The 21,869-nt window shown below is 47.3% G+C and overlaps 1 protein-coding gene across 1 annotated transcript in view; it reads left to right on the top strand.

Moving 5' to 3' along the window:
- Positions 1 to 21,869, top strand: part of PAX2 (paired box 2) — an 80,264-nt gene that overhangs the window by 44,213 nt on the left and 14,182 nt on the right. Inside the window, exons 4-5 of the mRNA XM_014956162.1 lie at positions 10,121 to 10,296; positions 12,125 to 12,251. Coding sequence (XP_014811648.1) covers positions 10,121 to 10,296; positions 12,125 to 12,251 — 303 coding nt within the window. The remainder of the gene's footprint in view (positions 1 to 10,120; positions 10,297 to 12,124; positions 12,252 to 21,869) is intronic.

Genomic DNA, 21,869 nt, shown 5'->3' with positions numbered 1-21,869 from the left:
TTTTCCTTCATCCATCCAAGCATCCTCCTGATTACATCCCATCAGGTTCAAGGTACAAACTCCTCTTCCCAAACACACGGGAGCACAGTGCCAGGACAGGAGCTGGGTCATGGGTATCACTGTTTCCATTTGGATGTGGAGTAGATCAGGATTTCTTTCACTGGCTCTGCCTTTTTTGGGGAGCTTAGAGGTGTTATTCTGCTTTTAAGCTAGGGGATCTGCATGGGAACAGCTTTGTAGACATCTAGGTACGAAATGTTCAAGCCTTGAGTGCCTGCTAGTCCTCTCTTGGCTGATTTAGAAGAGGCTGATAGAAAGGATAGGTACAATTCTGTGCCTGGTTTCCCAAAGGAGCTGTTGCTTTTTTGCTTTGGCTTCTGGCATCTCCTGTGGGAAGAGTTAGGCCTTGAACAGAAGAGCTGACCTTGCAGCAGATCAGAACTATCCTAGAGTTTGGGACAACTTTCCTAAATCCCACTGCATTGAAAAAAATACCCCACTAGCTAATCCTCAAAGATACTTATGGCTTTTGTCTGCACAGCCCTCTCTTGTTTGTGGAATTAATTGCTACCCCTCTTGTTTCGGGACTACTTATTTCTTCAGGACTGGGCCCTCTCTTGTTTGGGGACTATTTTTTACAGTTTGGAACATATCTCTGAGTACATCTTACAGAGTCATATCAGTACAGGGTCCTTCATATATCAGTGAAGGCCTTTACATGAGTTCATGCAGAAAGAGTCCAAATTACTCAACTAATGCTTTACAGTTATTATAGGAATGAGCATTCAAAAAAAAGGAGTTTGCATGGTGAGAGTCCAAGCAGATTGCAGCGGATCGCAAGCCTGTAGCTCTTTCATTGCATGGCATTTTGCAATTACCCATCCTGTATAATACATTGTTTATTAACCTTCCCATTCGGAAGATCTCATTTACTGCTGAAATGTGGCTGACTCTCGGGTGGACCATGGCAGATGTTGAACAATGCAGAGCATCAACAGCGAAATTTTGCTGTGCCATGTCCAAATGAAACCACAGGAGAATTAAGATATGCTGTGGGTAATCACTCAGGCTGGATTTTGTTCAGGACAGCCAGGTTAATGTCTGCACTCTTGCAAAAAATGCCATGGGAATTTTAATGACTCTGAGTGATTGGAGCCTTTGTTTTATGGCACGTCAAAAATGGCAGCTCTAAAAACACTCTGCTTGAGCACTGGTTTAGTGCTGACTCAGAAGGGCTTCCAATAACATGATTCACTAGCATCTGGCTCAGGGGCAGGCACGGCCTTCTTGGGCGTGCGAGGTTAAGATAAAAGCGTGTACGAGGGGAAAATAAGGTGGAATGAAAGGAAGGAAGAGTCTAGAGGAAGGGAAACGGAAGGAAAGGAGGTATTAAGAAGCATGTTAGTGGGGGACCAAGCCAACGGAACTCAGCAGGCTAGAGAGGAATTCATATTTTCTACACTGTGCACTAGAGGTGTCCATGGCCTCATCCAGATCTCCTGAGCCCTAGCGCTGGTGTGCTCCAGAGGTGCACCCAGAGGTGTCAGGGATCTCCCAGGAACCAGGAGATGGGGCTGGATGGGGACAGCCCAGCTCTCCGCTCCCTCCCTTGTCTCCAGCCGTCCTGATAGCACTGTTGATTTGCATGTCAGGCAAAGCACTGCTTGAGAAAAAAAAAAAAAAACAACCCTCCGAGTGTGGCGGTGTCAGCGCTCGCTGTTGTTCGACAGTGTAAAATTAAATTAATAAAGCCCCCAACACAGGAAAACATAACAGGAAATTAATGGCCTTTACTGTCGCTCTGATGCAGTCATTTGCAACCCTGCTTTCCGCACCAAAGACTTCATAAATGCAAGCAGTTTCTCTAAACAAGCATAGTTAGGGCTGCATGCGATGTAATTTTTTGCGTTGCTTCTGTCCTTCAGAGCTAACAAAAGCCACCCTTTGGGTTTTTTATGTGCTCACCAAGGGGGATCCTGCCAAGAAGTAGCTCCCCAACAAATGGGCTTAGGAAGGTGAGAGGAGGGAGCTAAGTCCCGCCAAGGATGCTGAGAGCATCTTCTGCCCTGGCAGAGGGACCAGCACCGCTCCCGGCGCCTCTGCTTTCCCCAAGGGCTCTGCGCTAAAGGCAACGTTGTGGACACCACAAGAGCATAAATCAGGCTAAGCCTTCGGATAACTTTCAGGATGTGTAAATCAGGATAACCGCTGGATGCAAGAGACTTTTAGATTTATGCTAAGTAGAGGATGTGGCCCACTGTGTGACAGTGCCGCTTTGCTGCTCCTCCAGCAGAAACAAAGCAAGTGTAGTGGGGCCTGGAGGCAGCCGCAGCTCTATCTGGCTGAGTCAGGCCTAATAGTGTTAGTAAGAGATACTGGACAATGGTATAAATCCCCAGTGCCTCTTCTGAGGGAAGGGAATTGTGCATTTGCAACCACCTGGCTGAGAGCAGAATACGGCCACTCACCTCCAGCACACCCAAAGGTCACAAAGCCGCAGTGGCTGCTCGCACAGAAGCCACCAGCTTTGACTCCCCGGGCTAACACGCACCCCCACACGCTGTGGGACGTGTTGTACACACGTGTGAGGCAGCCACTTGCAGCCCAACACCTGGGAAAGCCTTTGCTGGTGTATTTGGTGAGGCTGGATGTGCTGATTCCTGCTAACACACCAACCTAAGTCTGTCCAGACTTAGTCTCCCAGATGCTCTGGCCTGAATTTGCAATCATACACTTAGATGCTGTAGTAAATACAGATGATTTTCATACGCATACACACACTCACTCCCTTAAATGCACATTTGCATGCTCCCGTGATAATCCAAGACAGATCTGAGTACACAGTTCATTACACATTTGCACACACAATTCATTTCATTTACATTCTCATTGAGCATTGCCATTTTGCTCATGTAAGCCCTGCATCAGAGCTGCACCGCCCGTCCCTGCTCCATCTGAGTTCCTCTGCCACACACAGCCCCCCTGTAAGGAGCACCACAGCCCCCCAGGTATCAGGTACCACTCACATCCTTTCATTTACATTCTCATTGAGCATTGCCATTTTGCTCATGTAAGCCCTGCATCAGAGCTGCACCGCCCGTCCCTGCTCCATCTGAGTTCCTCTGCCACACACAGCCCCCCTTTTAGGAGCACCACAGCCCCCCAGGTGTCAGGTACCACTCACATCTCACTCTTCCTCAGCCGGGCACGCTCAGCTTCCCTGCACAAGCAGCCTTCTTTGCTCACCGATTCCTCGTTTGAGCTATACTGGCATTTCAAAACACAAAATCCCTTTGTTTCTGACCCTTTCTGCTCTGAGCCTGAGCACGTAAGTAACAAATACACACTGTTTATGTGTCACTGACACACTTAAATTACAGAAATGTGTGGACTGGCACAGTTCCATCAATTAGCAAGCTCAGATCCAGGCTTGTGGATTCCCTTGAGGCAAATGGACACAGGAATCTCAACAACTGCAGAGTTCACAAAGGCTGATACACTTCCTTGAGGTGATATTCCTCCAGCACTCGTCTCCTGCTATCCCTATTTTTACAGGATACTGTATATAACCTGAACTTGTCCAGTATCTCTTTCACTCACAGTGTAGATCCCTGGCAACATTCCTTCTCGATGCACTGCTGGGCCTTGCCAGCCCCTTCCATGCTCTGTCAGCTCTACCTTAGAGATGGGGAAGGACTCTTGATCAGGAAGGGGAGCCATAGGATGAGGAGAAATGGTTTTAAACTGAAAGAGGGGAGATTCTGATTAGATCTCAGGAAGAAATCCTCTCCTGTGAGGGTGGTGAGACAGTGGAAGAGGTTGGCCAGAGAAGCTGTGGCTGTCCCATCCCTGGAGGGGTTCAAGGCCAGGCTGGATGGGGCTTTGAGCAACCTGGTCTGGTGGGAGGTGTCCCTGCCTATGGCACGGGGTGGAACTGGACGATCTTGAAGGTCCCTTCCAACCCAAACCATTCTATGATTCTATCCCGCACTCACTTGGGATCCTTTCCACCTGTGTTTCAGGTTCAACTTTCTCCCCACCAGTCCTGTTACCACAATCAAAGCCCTGACAATTCTTGCAGCACTACTACGTGCTGAAATACAGAATTAGAGATTACATCTCTAGATGAAGCCTTCTCTCACGTTGCCTTTCAAAAGGCTGCAAACATGCTTCTGGAAGGAAGGAAATGTAAACCAAATCTTATAGCCTTCCTTTCCAAACCCTACTGAGTAACGCCAGAAAGTTATAGGGATCACCAGATTAGGGCTGCTGGTCCTTGCCCTTGTCCCCACTGTGGGGAGCACAGTATTAGTTTAATAATTGAGGATGCAAACGAAGTGTCTAGAAACATCATGACAGCCAGACAGGATCAGCTTGTGCAGACCAGGACACCGGTCCCAGACGCTTCTAACCACGTGAAAACGTGTGATCCGCTCCCCCCAGCTCCACTCTTTGTCCCCGATCTCTCCCTTGGCTGGGGGTTCAGCTCAGACATGGATATGGGAGGTGTGCTATATTCCCAGTGGGAGCTCGATGCCGGGATTTGAAGCCCAGGAATGATAACCCTGGGCTCCTTCCCGGCCCCGCGCCGAATGCAGCGGGAGGGTGTGCGCAGGGCTGGCTGCCCTGAATGACAAGCACTGGCTATCGATCGCGTTCTGAACTCGGCCCAGCCGATAGAAGGTAATTAATGACTCCATTTGCCTCAGTACCGAGGAGAACAATTGAGTTTGAAACTGCAACAACTGGCAGTGCGGGGGAAAAGGCCCCCCGGGACGGCCAGGAAAGCTGCATGACAGGCCCCGGGCTGCGCGGGGACACGGGAACACATCAGAGGGGGAAAAAAGAGAAGGGAAATGGGATAAAGGCAAAGAGCGACCTTAACACAAAGGGTGGCTCGGGAAAGGGCAGCACACGTAGCCACGAGCGCCCGGAGAGGGGGACAGGGCTGCTCTGTCACCTCCCCAGCAGGGATGGTGACAAAGGCAGGCGGCAGGAGAGGACAGGGTGGCCTGGCTGACGCAGAGGGATGGCATTTCAGCAGCCGGCTCAGCACGGCTGCGTTAGACGGATGCGTTTCCCTGGGAGGCTTTGACAATCAGATGGGTTCTGCTGTGTCACCTGGCTGGCACTTCTCATGCCAGTCACATTCGCTTTTATTACGACTGTGATTTTTATGGGTAGCGCTGCCAGGCCCCAGCTGAGATGAGGGCCCCGCGAGGCAGTGGGCAGACATGGCACAGGCCCAGTAATAGCCCCTGCCCCAAAAAAAGAGAATCTCCACGTTTGTGTGGCAGCTGCACAACTTCTCATCACCCTCCTCCACGTTTCTGTGCCACAAAGGTCTCTCTATGTCAGCGATACTTCTGAATTATTTGTTGAGGGGGCCCTATCCCACCTTGAGCAAGGTCACTCTCTGTCACCTGTAGCCAGGGAAGTAACTCTCTTGTGCCACTTGTACATGATGGTGTCCTTGTGGCTTCCAGACCTGGGAATGTCTCTTTGTTTTGGAGCTATTTAACGGACATATTCCACGTCAGCTGTAGTTAAGGTTGTTCCTGCGTCCTCCGGCACAGCATTTCCTTGTTATCTGTCAGGATGCTCCTGTGACACCCCCGGAGCCTTTCTGTGTCTGGTGTCGAAGGTTTGCTCCGAACACCGGCTGCGTGTGCTCCCTCGGGAGGAGGGATGTTTCCTGTCACATGTGCAAGGCCAGTCCTGCTCACGCTGACAGCCATGGTGTGCTCTCGTGAGGGACGCGGTGACTGAGGCCATGGTTCACCTCTCGAGCTGTTTGTAAAGATCCCTCTGATTTAAGAGAGAGGTGTCCCCCGTGGTACGGTACCACAGAGGTTCCCTCGCCAATAAAAGGGCAACTGGGAAAGGTGATGGTGCTTCCTATCGGCACAGCAAGGGCAGTTATCCCGGTGGCATCCCCACACTCATCCTGCAGTTGGAGCATTCCAAGAGCTGCTTTTTTGGCAAATCACCATCCTTTAAGCTTTTACTCCTACCACCATTCTTCAGCAGTGGACTGTTGCCCACGATGGTGCCGTTTCTCATGGGATCTGCTAGTCTTTCCCAACCCCAGTTTTCCCCATGAGCTTTCCCTTCACTTTCAACCACAACCCTTTGATGGACCCCATTCCTTCCCCGAAGTCCTCTCTGCTTCTTACTGCCACCTTTGCTCATGGCCACGCAGTTCTCAGCTCCACTGCTTGTGCATGATGATATTTGAGGCTTCTCCTGATAGTCCAGCTCAGAGTCCTATGCTTAGATGAGAATCGCAACTTTGATCTAAAACCAGATAGAAGTGTCTTCAGGGAAAAAATGAAAATGTGTACTCTGTAGGTTTTGACACCAGGAAACAAAAACAGGGAATCTCCAATCCTTTGGTTTTGAAGAAAATACAATGATCCATGACTGTGAACGTCTCAGTGTTAGCAACACAAGTCATATAAATCTGTCTTTTCAGGATCATCTCTGTGAAACTTTCCCCACTTCATAAGTAAAATCCACATGCACAGCTGATACTACAGCTCTGTGAAGTTTAGGGTTCATGGGCCCTACCATTATTAAGTCGAGTACTATTGCAAGCTGTCTAGACAAGGTCCACCTCCAAGTAGCCTACAGACCTCTGTCAAAAGTTTCTTTTCTTTTGTAGATGTTAAAGCCTAAGCCCTGGCAGAGCACACTCCCCTCACCCCCATCCAGAACTCCCACTGAAACCAAAGCACTGCCTTTCTCCTTACAACTTTTCCACCTCTCCCTATCTACTCGCTTGCTTTGATCATTCTGATTTCTTATCTAAGCCCGTTCCTTCCCTTTCTCCTCCCTTCATGCTTTTCTTTCATTTCCCACTGACGATAGAGGTCCTTTCTTATCAGCTGGTCCTGAGTTTCCCAAATACAGATACGCACTTACGTGCACACACACACACACACACGCCGACACAAATAAATAAATAAATAAAAAGGTCAGTGAGCAGAGCAGCAATAACCCCTAAAACAGTACTATCAGAGGGACATGATTGATCAATTGAATTCCATAGCGGCTGAAAAATGTGGGATTAAGTAGTGTATTATACGCACAATGAGTTGAGGCATGATGTTCATTTCAAGTTCATTTCGCCAGCCCTCTGCCACCAGATCAGGCAATCAATAGGGGCAGCAGATATCATATATCACCTCTCTCCGTGCTAGGGAGAGAGCACCATAATCTCTCGCAAATTTAGAGTGACAGATTTGTCAAGATCTGAAGGGCCCCTGAATAAATGAAGGAAAAGAGACTCCTACAGCGACTTGGGAAAGCTGTGGTTTCAGCTTCTTCACACAAAGGCATGGCCCGTGCACACACGGGGGACACGCGTGCACAGGGCTCTGCAGGCAGACAGGAATTGTAAATATATGTGTATGTGTGCACTAATCTGTGTAACCACCCGGGGCACCTCACTAAAGGCTAAAATCCAGTTTAATGACAATCAATGGCAGTTGGACCCTCTACGCGAACACCCGTCCACTCCCAGCGAGCACCACGCGCAGTGTGGGGCTGCCAGCCTTGAAAATCAAATATAACCTACAAATACAGCAGGCAAACAGCTTTTCAGGCATGTACGGCGATGCAGAATCTATAGGAAACCAGTTTAATGATCTACTGCAAAAATACCCACGTGTATTAGCATCATGGTGTGCACAGCCATGCACACTGACTGACACATGTGGAAAAATCCTCAAAGGCAGCTTCCCAGGCTGCAGCCAGGGTGAGACAAGTGCTGATACAGAAATACCCTTTTTTTTTTTCTTTTTCCTGAGCCTGGACCCAGGAGTTCCGTGCCAGCTTTCTGCAGGTAGGAGCAGAGAGAGGTGTCTGCTAGAATTGGGAGCCTGAGCCTCGAGCTATCCCAGTCCTCCTGAAAGCTACTCCCTGGTATAACAGCCCATCCACCAAGCCCAGTCTTTGCTTTGTTTTCCCTTAGTCAAATCTGCCGGCTTTCAGGATTGAAAACTCCAGTTTTCAGGAACCTGAATCCCTCATGCGAAAAAGCACAAGGAGAGGAGAAAATGCCACTAAACAGCCTTGCTCTGGCTTGGGGTGGAAAAGAAAGAGAGAAGGGGCTGCTCAAGGGAAGGCTGCTGGCTGGGACAAATCAATATGTAATATTTTCTATGGTCTTGCGAGTGGTACTGTACTACGTTACTGTATATAATGTACTATTGATTATATCATATCATATAATCACCTATAAACGGATATATCTCATAGCCAGAAGGCAGCAGGCTCAGTTATAACTCTGGGCCACCAGTTGGGCATTAACTGTGCCAGGAAAATACCCATTTTGGCACCATCCAGGAGCTAAAAGATGAAGCAGGGGAGTGGCGTGGTTCTGGCTGTGGCACAGTGAGTGTGTGTGTGTCCCCCCCCGACTCCTGGGAGCATCATTTCCCAGGAGGGAAAAGGTCTGTACAGATTCCCCCAAACACTTTCTGGACAGGCAGTGAGTTTCTGAGATTCCCAGCCTGGAAGTCACAGAGAAAGTCTGAAGTCTCAGGAAGAATAGTGAAAAAGCAGGAAGGTAAATGCAGCGTAAGAGGGAGAACCTGATTTTAGGTTAGACAGGGTGATAAGCCAGTCAGGCTCGCGTCTGATGAAGCACAGTAGGTGGAGATTCGGCACGAAGGGTATGGAGGTATATCAGCACGGATGAGACAGGGGATTATAGCCAGTCTCACCAAAGTTAGGCTGAGAGGTGACAGCAGAAAGATACTCAGCACAGTTGGAGAAGATTATAATGAGCAGACTTGCCTCAGATGAGATGAGGGATTATGACAAAGGAAGATTCACTTCAGCTGGGACAGGAGGTTATAACAGACAGACTCACCTTGGAGGTGACAGATGCTAATAGCAGGAGACTCACTCACTTCAGAGAAAAAGGGGTTATAACCGAGATAAATGCACCTCATTTGAGTTGGGGGATAACAGGGGAAAAAAGAAACCCCAACAGGTGGGTGATAAGATGGTTTATCACAGGGAAAGATTCACTTTGGATGGGGTAGGGCATTTATAATGGGCTCACCTGGGAGGGGAGGAGCGGGCTGTAAGAGACATTGGATGGCACGACAGAGACAGAGAGAGCTGGAAGGTGGCAGGAGGGACTGCAGCGAGACTGCGCTGTCTCAGGGGGCTGGTGCAGCTACAGAGATGCACTTCTGGCCACGCTTCTACCACAAAAAGGCTTTTTTTTTTCCTAGTCAGAACAAAGCAATATCAGGAAGGCCCATTCCCACTGAGTAGGACCAGGGTTTGCAATACAATAATTAATTTTGGATAGGAAGGGGGACCTGCACGGACAAAGATTCATCTCGTTTTGGAGGGAGTTTTATAACAGAGATACGGGTTGTGATAAATCACGAGCTTCGCGTAGGAGAGCGGGACAGAGATCAGAGCAGAAACCCACAGACGCTCCACGGGGAGAGACCTGTCTCTGGTGAGACATGGAGTCAGAAACAGGATCGTCCCTGTTATCTGAGGGGGACGAAAGACTCATCTGGGGTACAACGGGACAAAATCAGATGAGAAGGATATGATAACAGAGATATGACTTCTATTGGGACTGGGGAGCTACAACAGAGACCGACTCCCAGCCAAGCTTTAAGAGCAAGCCCTTTCTCCATTCCAGGCTTCCTCAGCCCTCTCCAGCACAGCTCCATCCCCAGCATTCAGGTTTCTCTGGGAGCTGCCTCTCCGGTAGCCTTCTAGCGATGCTAATCGCTGTGCTTTGCTCCCATTTTATGCTCAGCGATGGAGATTTGGCGATTTTTAACACTGCAAATCAGCAGAACCGAAACTCATCTCTCTGAGCCGAGCACCATTCTCCACAGCCTCGCTCCCCCCCGGGGCAGGAGAGTCCCACGGAGCCCACGGGAGCAGCCCAGCCATTCCAGCAGTCAGGAGGGGGCTTCCCTCGGGTCCCCGCAGTGTCCCCTTCCCGCAGGAGTGACACAGCTCCCCGGGTGGAAGCAGAGGGGCCTCGCTCTTTCCCCTTCTGTCCTTGCCCCACGTCCCTTGCTGATCCGAGCCAGGGTGGTGCTAACTCCCTGTTTTCTCTGTCTGTGCCCCGCAGATGTATCCGAGGGCTCAGTTCCCAACGGAGATTCCCAGAGCAGCGTGGACAGTTTGCGGAAGCACCTTCGCGGCGACACTTTCACCCAGCAGCAGCTGGAAGCTTTAGATCGAGTTTTTGAGCGTCCTTCTTACCCCGACGTCTTTCAAACATCAGAGCACATCAAATCTGAGCAGGTGAGGGCCCGGCCTGGGGATGGGGACCCACAGGCTCCCATAGGACGATGGCAGGGAGATTCCCTCACCGAAATCCCTCTCCCCCTTTTCACCCCTTGTTCTCACACTGCCCTGTTGTTGCACACCCATCACATTTACATTTTACAGCATTTCCTAGTTGTAAATACATCACCGTGCCCATGCACGTGTGTACACGAGCTCTCCCTCCTCTCCTGAACTTGCCGTATAGACGCACGCTGTGTCCTCCCAAAAATCCCCGTGGCTGCCTTTCCCTCTGCACACACTCCTGCAGGTATGTGGACATGTTCTTGCCAGGAACACGCAAAACACGCATGTCCACTGCCACACAGCACCGTGTGGGAACTCCTGCCCTCTCAGATCCCACCGGTGACCACCGAGCCACGGCGTCGGGCTCGAACAGAGCATTTTCCTCCACGGCCCAAAGCTGAGACTTGACTCCCATCTCCAAACGAGTTTTCTACACTTCTGCAGCTCTGCTCCCCCCCCCACTCCCCTTTTCCTTACTCCCCCGCTCCCCCGGCCTTTTATCCCAAAAGCTGTTTGTCTTAATAAAATGAAAATCAAAAGTCTTTTTAAACCGCCCCAAGCCATAAACCAACAAAGGAAGAGAAGGAGAGGCTGGCTGTGGACTCCCTTCATCCCAGAGTCCCTGGGTTTATTACAATGAATAACCTTTATTTACTTTCATTAGACTATTAAGCACCAGCACATTCATTTTTCCCCCTGAAACTCTGAGCAGGGCCCATAAAGCAAATCCGAAGCCTAATTGAGTTCATTTTAATTTCTCTCCGATCACAGCGAATTACTCTGGTGATAAATCAGGGGGCAGGCTCACCCCCAGTAGAAGGCCTAATTTGCAGCTAATTACAAAACTGATTTCTACAGGAAGATCAATACGAGAAGGAATTGGAAATGACTAGGCAGTCCTAGGCAAGCAGGGCCAGGGGCGGGGAGGGGGCAGCGAGTGGGGAGCCCACTGGAGGAGGGGGAGATGTGGGGAGGGGGTTGGGGAAGCGCATGGAAGAAAAAAAAAAAAAAAAAAGGAGCAGAAAGAGCAGAAAATCAGTTTTAATTTAACGTAATATTAATCAGAGCAACTTTTCCTGCTGTTTTGTAGCCTTCCTGGTTTCTCCAGCTCCCGCGTCTGGTCCGGAGGCTGCCACAATAAAAAGGCAATTACCAGAGCCTTTCGGACAGGACACCCTTTCAGATTCAATGGCTCTCCCCCTCCCACCCTTCTGTTAGCCATGTGGCTCCCCCCTCCCCAATTTCATACCCCAATGCACAGAGTGACAGAGGCAGGGGATGAGGCTTCTTTGTTTGTTTTTAAAGAGCTAGGACAGAGGTGACAGCGGAGGGGAGGCAGAGAGAGCCTCCTGGCTACAGTGGACCAACACTGGCTGCCTCCTCCAGCCCTCCTGTCCCACTCGTGTCATCGCAGCCCTCTGCCCCAGCTGTCCTTGTCACCAGGGCAAACACCTCCTATCTCTGCTCAGCCAAGAGGAGGGGACGTGGGTTTCCCTCTTCTTCTCCCCCGGGCTGGCACCACAGCACCAAACCAAGGCTCCATCACACCAGAGATAACGGGCCAGATCCCTCACCCCTCCTCCCCTTCATCCTAGGACACACACACACCCCCACACACCCCAGCAGCCCTCTTGTCACTTCATCTTCTCCCTTTCCTCCTCCTCCTCCTCTTCCATCTGTGCAGGGGTTTGCAGCTCTCCTCTTCCTCCCCCCCATCTGTACACCCTTCCCTTTCTGCCGGCGCATCAATAGCGAGCTGTCTTTCTCCTCTCTTCCCCAGGGTAATGAGTACTCCCTCCCAGCTCTGACCCCTGGTCTCGATGAAGTCAAATCAAGTCTATCCACCTCTGCTAACCCAGACCTGGGGACAAATGTGTCAGGACCCCAGACGTACCCTGTGGTGACCGGTAAGCTGCCTGACCAAACAGCAGAACCAAGCTTTTTTATTTATTTCCCTCATCACCATTAGCTTCTGCTTTTTTCTGCTAATGCAAGATAACCCCTCACGGAAAGAGACAGAAAGACTGGAGGACATAAGGCCTCCAGAGAAGCTTGAAATTCAGAGTATTGGTAGCTTTGGGTACACCTAGAGGTGCCCCAGGTGTGACTCCAGGACAGAGAAACCCAGGTGTGAGTTAGGAACTTGCGTGCCCAGGTGGGGCTTAGGGATGGGTGTTGGTGGAGGACAGGTATGTCCAAATACGCTCCGTGATTTTTCCTTTGGGTCTGAGAACAAAAGGGTCATGGCTTCCCCATGATCCCCTTGGTTTTCTCGGGGAGAAGTCATAATTTAAGTTCTATTCAACCCTGGCATTTGGAAGGGGCATTTGCAAACAAAGTACTGAGGTCTGCTGAACTGTGACTGCTAAACTCCCTCTTCCTGAAGAGTCTCTAATGGCAGCTGGCAAAAAATACTTGTCCACAGCTTTTCCCCTTCCCTCATGTGTGGGCACATCAAACTCAGGTGTGACCGGGAGAGTAGGAGATAAGAACAAGTGCAAGACAGTAGAGGAATCGGGATGCACAGAAGTAGGAGGCAATTTCTGCAGCGGCCACTCCACAGAAACTTCCTCTTCACTGGTGGCACGTGCAGGACCTGAGTGGCACAGGGTTGTCCTGGGGCCATGGGGTATCCTGATACCAGCATTAGATTGCCACGGGCCATCCTGATACTGCCTGCTCTGTGAGTGTCTAGAGCCACAAGGAGATATTCTGGTGCCACAGCCCATCTTCTCAGGCTTTAGTTGCCACTGCTCCCTGCTCACCGTAGATTTGCACATCCCCTCCTGGGTCTCTAGACCAGGTATAAGTGACTCACCCCTCTTTAGTATGTCCCCTCTTGTCCTAAAATCTGCTGTGGCCCCTCTGGAAACATCGCGGTGTGAGCTGAGAAATCATGACTCATGACAAAGAGGTGTAAGTCCTAGTGCCAAGGGATGGAGCAGTTGCCTTTTGGCCCAAAACCTGTCCTCTGGTGGCACAGAATGAAGAGCACTGGAGTTTGTATCAATGTTTTCTTGCAGAAGCCCTGGGTAATAGCCCCTGAGGTCAAAGCAGCTCATGGCTGAGGCTTGTCATTGCCTGTTCAGCAAATGCTGAGCAATGGCATATTGTTGCATGCACCTTTTGGCTACCAGGAACTTTGGGACCAGGCAGGATTAGTAACAGTTACCCCAAATACAGAGGAGATCCAGTGTGAGGTCTGCAAAATGTCATGGAGAACCATGGGGAGGTGAATTGCCTATTTAGGGAGTGTCTAGAAAGCATGACACCCGGAATTTTTTCATGGCTTTTAATGCTATCAGGCTTGATCCAGGATCCTTGTAGCCACGCAGTTCCTTAGCCAACCATAAAAACATGGCTTAGCTATGGCAAAATTGTTCCATCTTTCTTTGTATTTGCATATGCAAGACAAAACTCAGCTGGTGTCCATCTACCATTTAGCAAATCTACATCTTTTACAGGAAACACTTTCCTGTCTTTGGGGGGCAAAGCCAGTAGGAGAGCAGCACTGTCCTTCCTTCAGGGAAGTCAGATCCCCATAGCAGGATGTAAAGGTGAGATGCCTAAAAATAAGAGTTTAAGATTCAAAGGGGCCATTGAAATGATTCCTTTTAGTCATTTTGCCTAAATGAAGATGGTGCATTCCAGCCTGTTAATACCAGAGCAGAATTCCTGAAGGCTGGGTTCGCTGCACAAGCTTTGGACATGACTCTCAACAAGGGAACAGGAGACAGATCTGGCCTCACAGAAAGAGGCTGTGGGTTTGAGGCAGAAAATCTTCATGTCCCCCCACCCCTGTGCCATCCCCATTCCGTTCCCCGCAACATTCCCAGCTCAGCTCGAGAACATTCCCATCTGATCCATCTGGATCCAAGAGTGAGAAAAGTTCATTTCAGACCCAGCTTGACATTCCCAGGTGGCAACTTAGCGCTAACATCTCAATCTGTATGCGACATTTCAATCAGCACAGAGTAACAAAAGCAGAACTATTAGCGTTGGGAGCTGTTCGCTGGTGGTAATGATGGGGAAACTCAGAAACTGGAAATGAAAAGGGAAAAGAAAAAAACCCCTCAGCACCCTGAAAGGCAGCAGGGGAAAGGGGGGCGGAGAATTTTTCCTCTACACTTAGGCCAGGATTCAATGTTTGGATTAATTGGTGCCATTACCCAAGAAAGGACTTCAGATAATGCTCATTCTTAAAATGTTTTTGCTGGCAATTAAATGGTTGCAGTTATTGATCTTCATTGATCTGGTGTCCTCAATTTGCATAATCTATTAAAGATGAATGATTCATGATATGTTTGCTATGGGGCTGGGTAATGCTTTCAGGAAGGACCAGAGAGGTGAGGAACTCAGTGCTGCCTCCTGATCTACCCTGGTCAGGAAATGAGGAAGCTGGGAGCACACAGATTTCTTTGGTGTTGCCCAGATCCCTCTCCCAAGAAGGGATATTGGAGTAATGGTGAGGACTGGACTGCTATCTGCCTGTTTTGCTGCTGTAGTGTCATCTCTTTGCTCTTGTCCCAGGGCAGTCTGTGAACCCAGGTGATACCTGAAACAAATCCACCCATGTGGGGTACAAACTCTGTGTGCGGTCACTTCAGGATGTAAGATTTAGCTTCAGTCTCCAAGAAAGTCTTCCCAGACAGAAAAAAGTATCACTAGCTCTTTCCAAACCAGAGCTGTCTTGCTCAGATTCTTGCCTTTTCTGAAGACTTCAGAGAAAGTCCTTCTCCTCTCTCTGGCTCATGACTGCCTTGCCTCGGCAAGCTCCCTCAGCTCACACGGTTCTGAGAATACACACCTCCAAAAACCATCAAAACCTCAGTATGTAACTACCTAAAATCTTGGAACATAGTGAGATAGTTTAAGTACAGATGTTGCTGAAGTTCCTCTATCTGTCTGGGAGCTTCCTAGAATACCCAGGTGATACCTGAAACAAATCCACCCACGCAGGGTACAAACTCTGTGTGCAGTCACTTCAGGATGTAAGATTTAGTCTCCAAGAGAGTCTTCCCAGACAGAAAATTGTCTTGCTCAGATTCTTGCCTTTTCTGAAGACTTCAGAGAAAGTCCTTCTCCTCTCTCTGGCTCATGACTGCCTTGCCTCGGCAAGCTCCCTCAGCTCACACGGTTCTGAGAATACACACCTCCAAAAACCATCAAAACCTCAGTATGTAACTACCTAAAATCTTGGAACATAGTGAGATAGTTTAAGTACAGATGTTGCTGAAGTTCCTCTATCTGTCTGGGAGCTTCCTAGAATTGAAGAGCTAAAAATGCTGCAAAACGGGCAGCCCCTTCCCCAAGACCTTCCCCAAAGTCCTGGGCCTCTGTTCAAAGACACAGCTGAGCCCCACCATTACGTACAGCCTTGCCTTAGTACTGCCAATACCTAAAAATGCTGCAAAACGGGCAGCCCCTTCTCCAAGACCTTCCCCAAAGTCCTGGGCGTCTGTTCAAAGACACAGCTGAGCCCCATCATTAAGTACAGCCTTGCCTTAGTACTGCCAATATCAAACACTGCCTTTCACACAATTATTCTATTTAATGCATCTTAGATGGTCCTTTTGTTCCTCACATCTCCTAAAGCAAGTAAACAAAAACATCTGCTTACTCTGGAGCAGAGAGGTCACCCTTATTTCTCCCCATTATCTGCAAGGAACTTCTAGGAACGAGGTGACACTTAGGGGCCTGCTGGGCACTAGGCTAGGAAACATGTTCCCACTTTCATGTAGAACAGACGATGTAGAAATTTTCAACTTGTGAAGTATCAGGGAGAGAAAGCTCTTTAAAGCTGCCCGAGAACACCACCTCACCTCTTCCTTCACATAAAGGCCAGTGGGCCAGTTAAATCTTGCCTTGATGTTGCATGGCCATCATAGCTAGATTGGCAGAGATCCCTGACAGTTTCTTGGATGGTATCTTTGGACACCGATCAGATTTTCTAGGAGCAAAGATCCAAGCTTGAACATACCAAGATAAGAGGAGTACACGCAGCTGAACACCAAGACAAGAATTCTGTTGTTCAGAGGTGTTCTACTTCAGTTATTTCTATTGAAGGCAAACAGCCCAGGCAGATGAGTATAAATCTGTACAGGGCTAAGTAAACACAGAAAACCTCAATAGCTTTCTTTTATTCAGTAGTTTCCACAGATCTTTGATTTTGGAAGGTACTCAGTAGCTAACACCGAAGAGGTGAGCGGAGGAGAACCTCAAGATTTTGGCACTAGCAACAGGAGTCCTTTGAAAGCACAAGGTTGTTCACAGAAGGCATGAAAGGTCAAGATCCTTTTTTAAGTGCCATCAGAAGTCACATCTTTCAGAATAGTGATGTGTCTTCAAACCAGGTTCTGAGTTCTGGGGACTTAGATTAATAGTTTGGGTGGGAGCAGAGTCCTTTCCAACTCAATTATCTAGCCCTGAAGTTACCTGACCGAGAGGCAGCACGATGGGAAATAAAACACAATGGACTTTTCACATATGGCTTGAAACTTGCTTATTAACAGACCACTAAGGGGGCGGATTTACCTACTAGATGGGTCGTAAAATTACAGCAAAGGTAAAGAAAAACTTCCCTTAATTGAATCTGGCAGTTTTAACTAAATAGACCTTGTTTGCCAGCCCGCTGCAATCAGTGAGATCTACAAAGTAAAGTAAAGGTAGAAGAAAAGCCCAAGAAAAAAGGGGCAAAAAAAGCACTCCAGGAACATTGACTGAAATGGGATTATGTGTCTCTTCTTGTTCCTGTGAGGAGGTTTCTGAGAGCTTCTGCGCTATGGTTAGCACCTATTAACCACAATAGGGAACTTTTAAAATCATGATCACCCACCAAAACTGCTATCAGATCCTCTATAGAAAATGTTTCCTTCTCTCTAGGAAAAAAAAATAATTCCCTAAGGCAACAAGTGTTATCCAGGGCGAGAAATTCACAACGTGTCAAACAAAGGCACCAAAAAAGCACAAACCCCATTGATCTCACTTTACTCCAGACCTCCCCTCTCTGCCATGGGGTCAGGTTTAAGTTAATTCTTTAAATTTATACATGAATGTACAAAAAAAAAAAGGTATAATTACTGACATTAAGGCTAGTACTTGCTATGTCTGAAAGATATTAAAATATAGGATGTAAAGAGCATGTTATTTCGATGAAAGTTTTCCAGAAAGTTGTGATGCTGAGCACGGAGAGATCACTGGGTAGACACCTGGCTCCAAAGTTTTTCTGAAATGATAAACAATCTTTTGAGAACTTTAGCCTCCTGCCAGGTGAAAAGATATTATTGCCTTCGTTTCAGCTTAGTGAGTGAACTGAAGAGAATTGTGTTCAGTTCAATAACCAGGTCATTCAAAACTAAGAAACAAACTAGTATTTGAAAAAAGCAGGGACATTTGTTTTCCTCCGTCAGTGAGTGAATTAAGCTTGGTGTGAAGGGATGAGATCTATTGGTTCTAAAATCAGGTTCTAAAGTCACTTCAATTTCCTTCTTATATATAACCTTTCCTTCATTTAATAAGACATTTCGAACGCCAAACCTGCTTAGAAAAGCTTGCTTTCTCTGTTCTAGTATGTTTAGGAAGTCAGGGAACTTGTGGTCATTTTATTTAATTAGCATGAATAATTACAAATACTGTATTTAATTTAATTCTAATTTCCATCCAAATATAACTTGACACAGATCACAAGTAAAAAGTTAATAATCTAATAAAATAATAATATGGACTCATCATTCACTATTTTCTCATATAATAATATGTAAAGACAAATTATATTAAACAACATAATTGCTTAAATAAATGTGCACGGACGCAGTTTATCTACTTAGCAAAAATTGAAATAACCACATTCAGTGCAAATTTTGTATTTGTCAAAATATTTGTTACCACCCATAAAAGCCAACCTTTTAGAAAACAGCCTCATAGTGCAAATGTAAACCCAGTTGCTCAGCTTGTTGTTTTAAATCATGATTAAAACTGATCATTACATCCAGTGGTATTTATATCGTTATGCTGAGAGGGGGAGCGTTTCCTTTCCCTTTTCCTTGTTTGTACTGGTGGAAATTTCATCGGCCACCAGTGAGACACCAGTGAGACACCAGTGAGCAACGTGCCTGGTCAGGGCTTGATGAGCTGACTTAAGAAAACCTCTTTAACAAACTGCTGGGGACCCCAGACTGGGCTTTGGTGACAGAACATCCTACAGACCTTCCCCCGGTCACATCCACGTCTCTGGATGCCCCAATGCCCTAAAAACCAAATATGATAATCATTCACATGGCCCCTACAAGGTTGTTAATCTCCCACCTCATCAAAATTAAGGAGGTATTTTCTGTAAGGAAGTCTCTCCTCTATTATTAATAATCTAGTAATCTCCTCTAAGATTAATCGGCAAAAGTAGAGGTCCACAGACCTCCAAATTTCATCAAATGGTTCCCATCCCTAAGAAGAGATAATATCTTCTTATCTAGTCAAGGAATTTGGAAAGGCAAAAGGTGTCGGTGCTCCTCTCCAGGACCAAATGGCTGAGGGTGATAGATGGTCAGATGAATGATCCCTGGAACAGACAGGAATAGCAGGGGGAAGGAATCACATAGACCATTTCCATGCATCCAGTGGAAGTCTCACTGACCATAAGTTTATGATGCTGAAGAAGGTGGCTCAGGGGCTTGAAAGGCATATTGAAGTGAGGAACCCAGAAATGCATGGGCCCAGAAGAAATAATGTCTTCACCTTCCCTAAATCAGCATTTAGGTGAACAACATAATGCCATGTAGTGACAATAGCAGTGGACTGGCATTCCCAGCCCCATTTCCCTCAGCAAGGGGACACCATTGCAGGCTGCCCACTCTATGCTGCCAGATAAAAAAGGACTTTTTAAGAGAAAATAATTGTATCGTCTTCCCAACAATTAAGATTTTGCCTTTTCTTTTGAGGCTAAACAAAGGACCCAATAAGTATGGCTTTGATGATGATTTTTGTGATGTAGATATTTGCCCGCCCACAGCAAAGACTGTCCTTTATATCTGAGTTAAGCAACACCTGTCAGCGGGTGTTAATAACTTGTGATCTCCATCAGCTGTATGGGATTTAACCATTTAATTGCAATCGCCCACTGCAGTCAGTCAGAGAAATGGAGAAATCAGAGAAATCTTTGGCCCTTCTTTGCAGGTTCAGATTGCTGTGGGCTATCCAGGGAGATCTAGCTTATGATCAGCAGAATATCATTGTGATGAAACCTTGGAGATACTTAAAATGAGGACTGTGTGAAAAACTAAAATGCTCTAATTGCATTTCCTAATATATATTTCAAAAGCATCTTGTTTGAGAGAGAACATTCAAGTCCCAACCCACCAAGTAACTGCCCAACCTGATGGGACACCAGAAAGGGCACAAGAATATGAACTCCACTGAACTTTTCTGTTTGCCAAGTGCACAAGTTGCATGTCTTTTTCCTCCACCCAAGACTTTAAAATACATCTTCCTTCATCAGCTCCACCTGCAAACAAATGTACTTAGAGCCACATGAAGTTCAGTGGGGTTCTCAGGTGATTAACACTGACAGTACTCAACCAGCTTCAAAGAGTATGTCCAGATTGCAGGTCTACTGGAAGCTCTATGTTTTATTCTGTATGAAGGCTATAAAACTTCTCCCCAAAGTGACACGAAGAGCTAGCAGGTCAGTTTACTTTGAGAGCAGCAGTTAATTAGATCAGACACAAAATCTAGATTTGTAAAAAAAGGGTCAAATAGATTTCAAAACTTGACATCAGTGATGTCTCAACAGTTTTGATCCTCAGGGGAAAGCAATCCCCTGAGATTGCTTTCTTTAGACATGTTGTTTCTTTAGACACGTATCTCAACAACCCACAAGGAAAGTATTGGGCTAAGAACATGGATGGATCTGTGCAGAAACAGCAGGAATAGAAAGAGAAGACAAGAAAGGTACAATGAGAAGCTGATTTAGTCTTGGCACACTTTTCAGTCGTCCTGGCAAAGGTCTGTTATAATCACAGACCAGGGAAGAAAAATAGGATGATCTTTATCTTCAGCGTAACTTGTGTATTGCTCTTGGAAAAAAAAAAAAAGCTAGAATCATAGAATCATAGAAACTAAGGAATGAAAGAAAAAGTGTTTTTTCTGACATGTCAGAAAGCAAAAGTGAAAGATATGCTGTGTCAGTCCACTTTGGTCTTTTGCATGACTTCTGGAATTTCTGAGGCAGGATTCTCACTGGGATAAAGCAACGTGACCCCACTGGCTGCTGTGAAACTCACCAGTTTAGGAACGCTGAGTCCCATTCCCTTTGTCACAATGAAACCTTTCCAAGGCACGGAGAACTTAGATAAGGGAAAAGCCGTTTCCATGGGGGGTACAAGCATAGGATTCAAAACACCTGAGAGAAGATTCAGCTTTGGCACAGGGTTCTTTGAGCTCAGCTCCTCACAGTTAGAACGGTGATCCCTAAGGACATGTGTTGTAAAGAGTAAGGCACTGGGGTCAGATAAATATTTGATAGGGACACCAGGAAAAGATGAAGAACGCTAAACATTGCCGAGATGGTGAGCAGTGTGGTTAAGTGGCTGTGCACAAGCCATCCCTTCCACAGGGATGTGCCATCTTGATATTCTTTGTTTACTGAAAAGCAAAGGAGCACTGGATGCAGGTAGTGTATCCTCCAGGAAGCCAGCAGTGAAAAACAAGCAGCTTATCTAGTCCTGCAAACCCCCCCCCCTGCTTCCCTTCCCTCCAGCAACAGAGAGCACGATAAAAGCCAAGACGAGTCTCCGTAGGAACCCAAAGCTGTGAATCTTCCTCTCACCCTGTCTGGCCAAAATCCCTTCATTCGCAGGGGGAATTTAGGTCGGAGATCACCAGTTCTAGCTCTCCGCCAGAATAACGGAGGAGAGGGTTAGCAAGGAAGAAAAACAGCCATAACTCAGCAAGTACCGTCAGAAAGAGAGGAGCAGGAGATGCAGAAAATATGTAGTTCTCTGTTACATTTCTAGCTATATCCCCACCCTGCTGACCCTTTCAAATGTCCCCCACCATGACTTTGGGTGGTATTTCTTTGATGCTTATAAACAAGGATATCATTTGCCATTTAGAAGAAGAAAGGAGCCTGGGACAGGAATAGATTTCTGCTGCTTTTGGGGGGGTTGCGATTGTTCTTTCCCCCCATTTGATTACAGGTCGGTATTCCAGCCTTAGGAATAAGATCCTGACAGATACTTTGGGGTTCCCTGATGTCCCTTACTGAGGGACACCCCACCAGTAGGGCACTGCTCCACAGCTTGCTGGCACTTGCAGGACTCGGGATAGGAAGGTGCAAGTTCTCCATCAAAAATACAAAAGAATTAGAGAACGGAGAAAATCCGAAGTGAAAACGAAAAAAGGTGCAGCTGACGTTTGGGGTGGTTAAAATGAAAAATGGAACCGTGCCATTCACAGGTGGATAAATAGATCAATCAATTGATCTCGTCTACACTGACACACTTTGGAGCTATAATTCACTGCTGGGGCAATTA

The sequence above is a fragment of the Calidris pugnax genome, unplaced genomic scaffold, assembly GCF_001431845.1.
Source record: "Calidris pugnax isolate Ruff unplaced genomic scaffold, ASM143184v1 scaffold196, whole genome shotgun sequence".
NCBI lineage: Eukaryota > Metazoa > Chordata > Aves > Charadriiformes > Scolopacidae > Calidris > Calidris pugnax.
The sequence above is the reverse complement of the archived record's forward strand: the minus strand, read 5'-3'. Positions and strand labels throughout refer to the sequence as shown.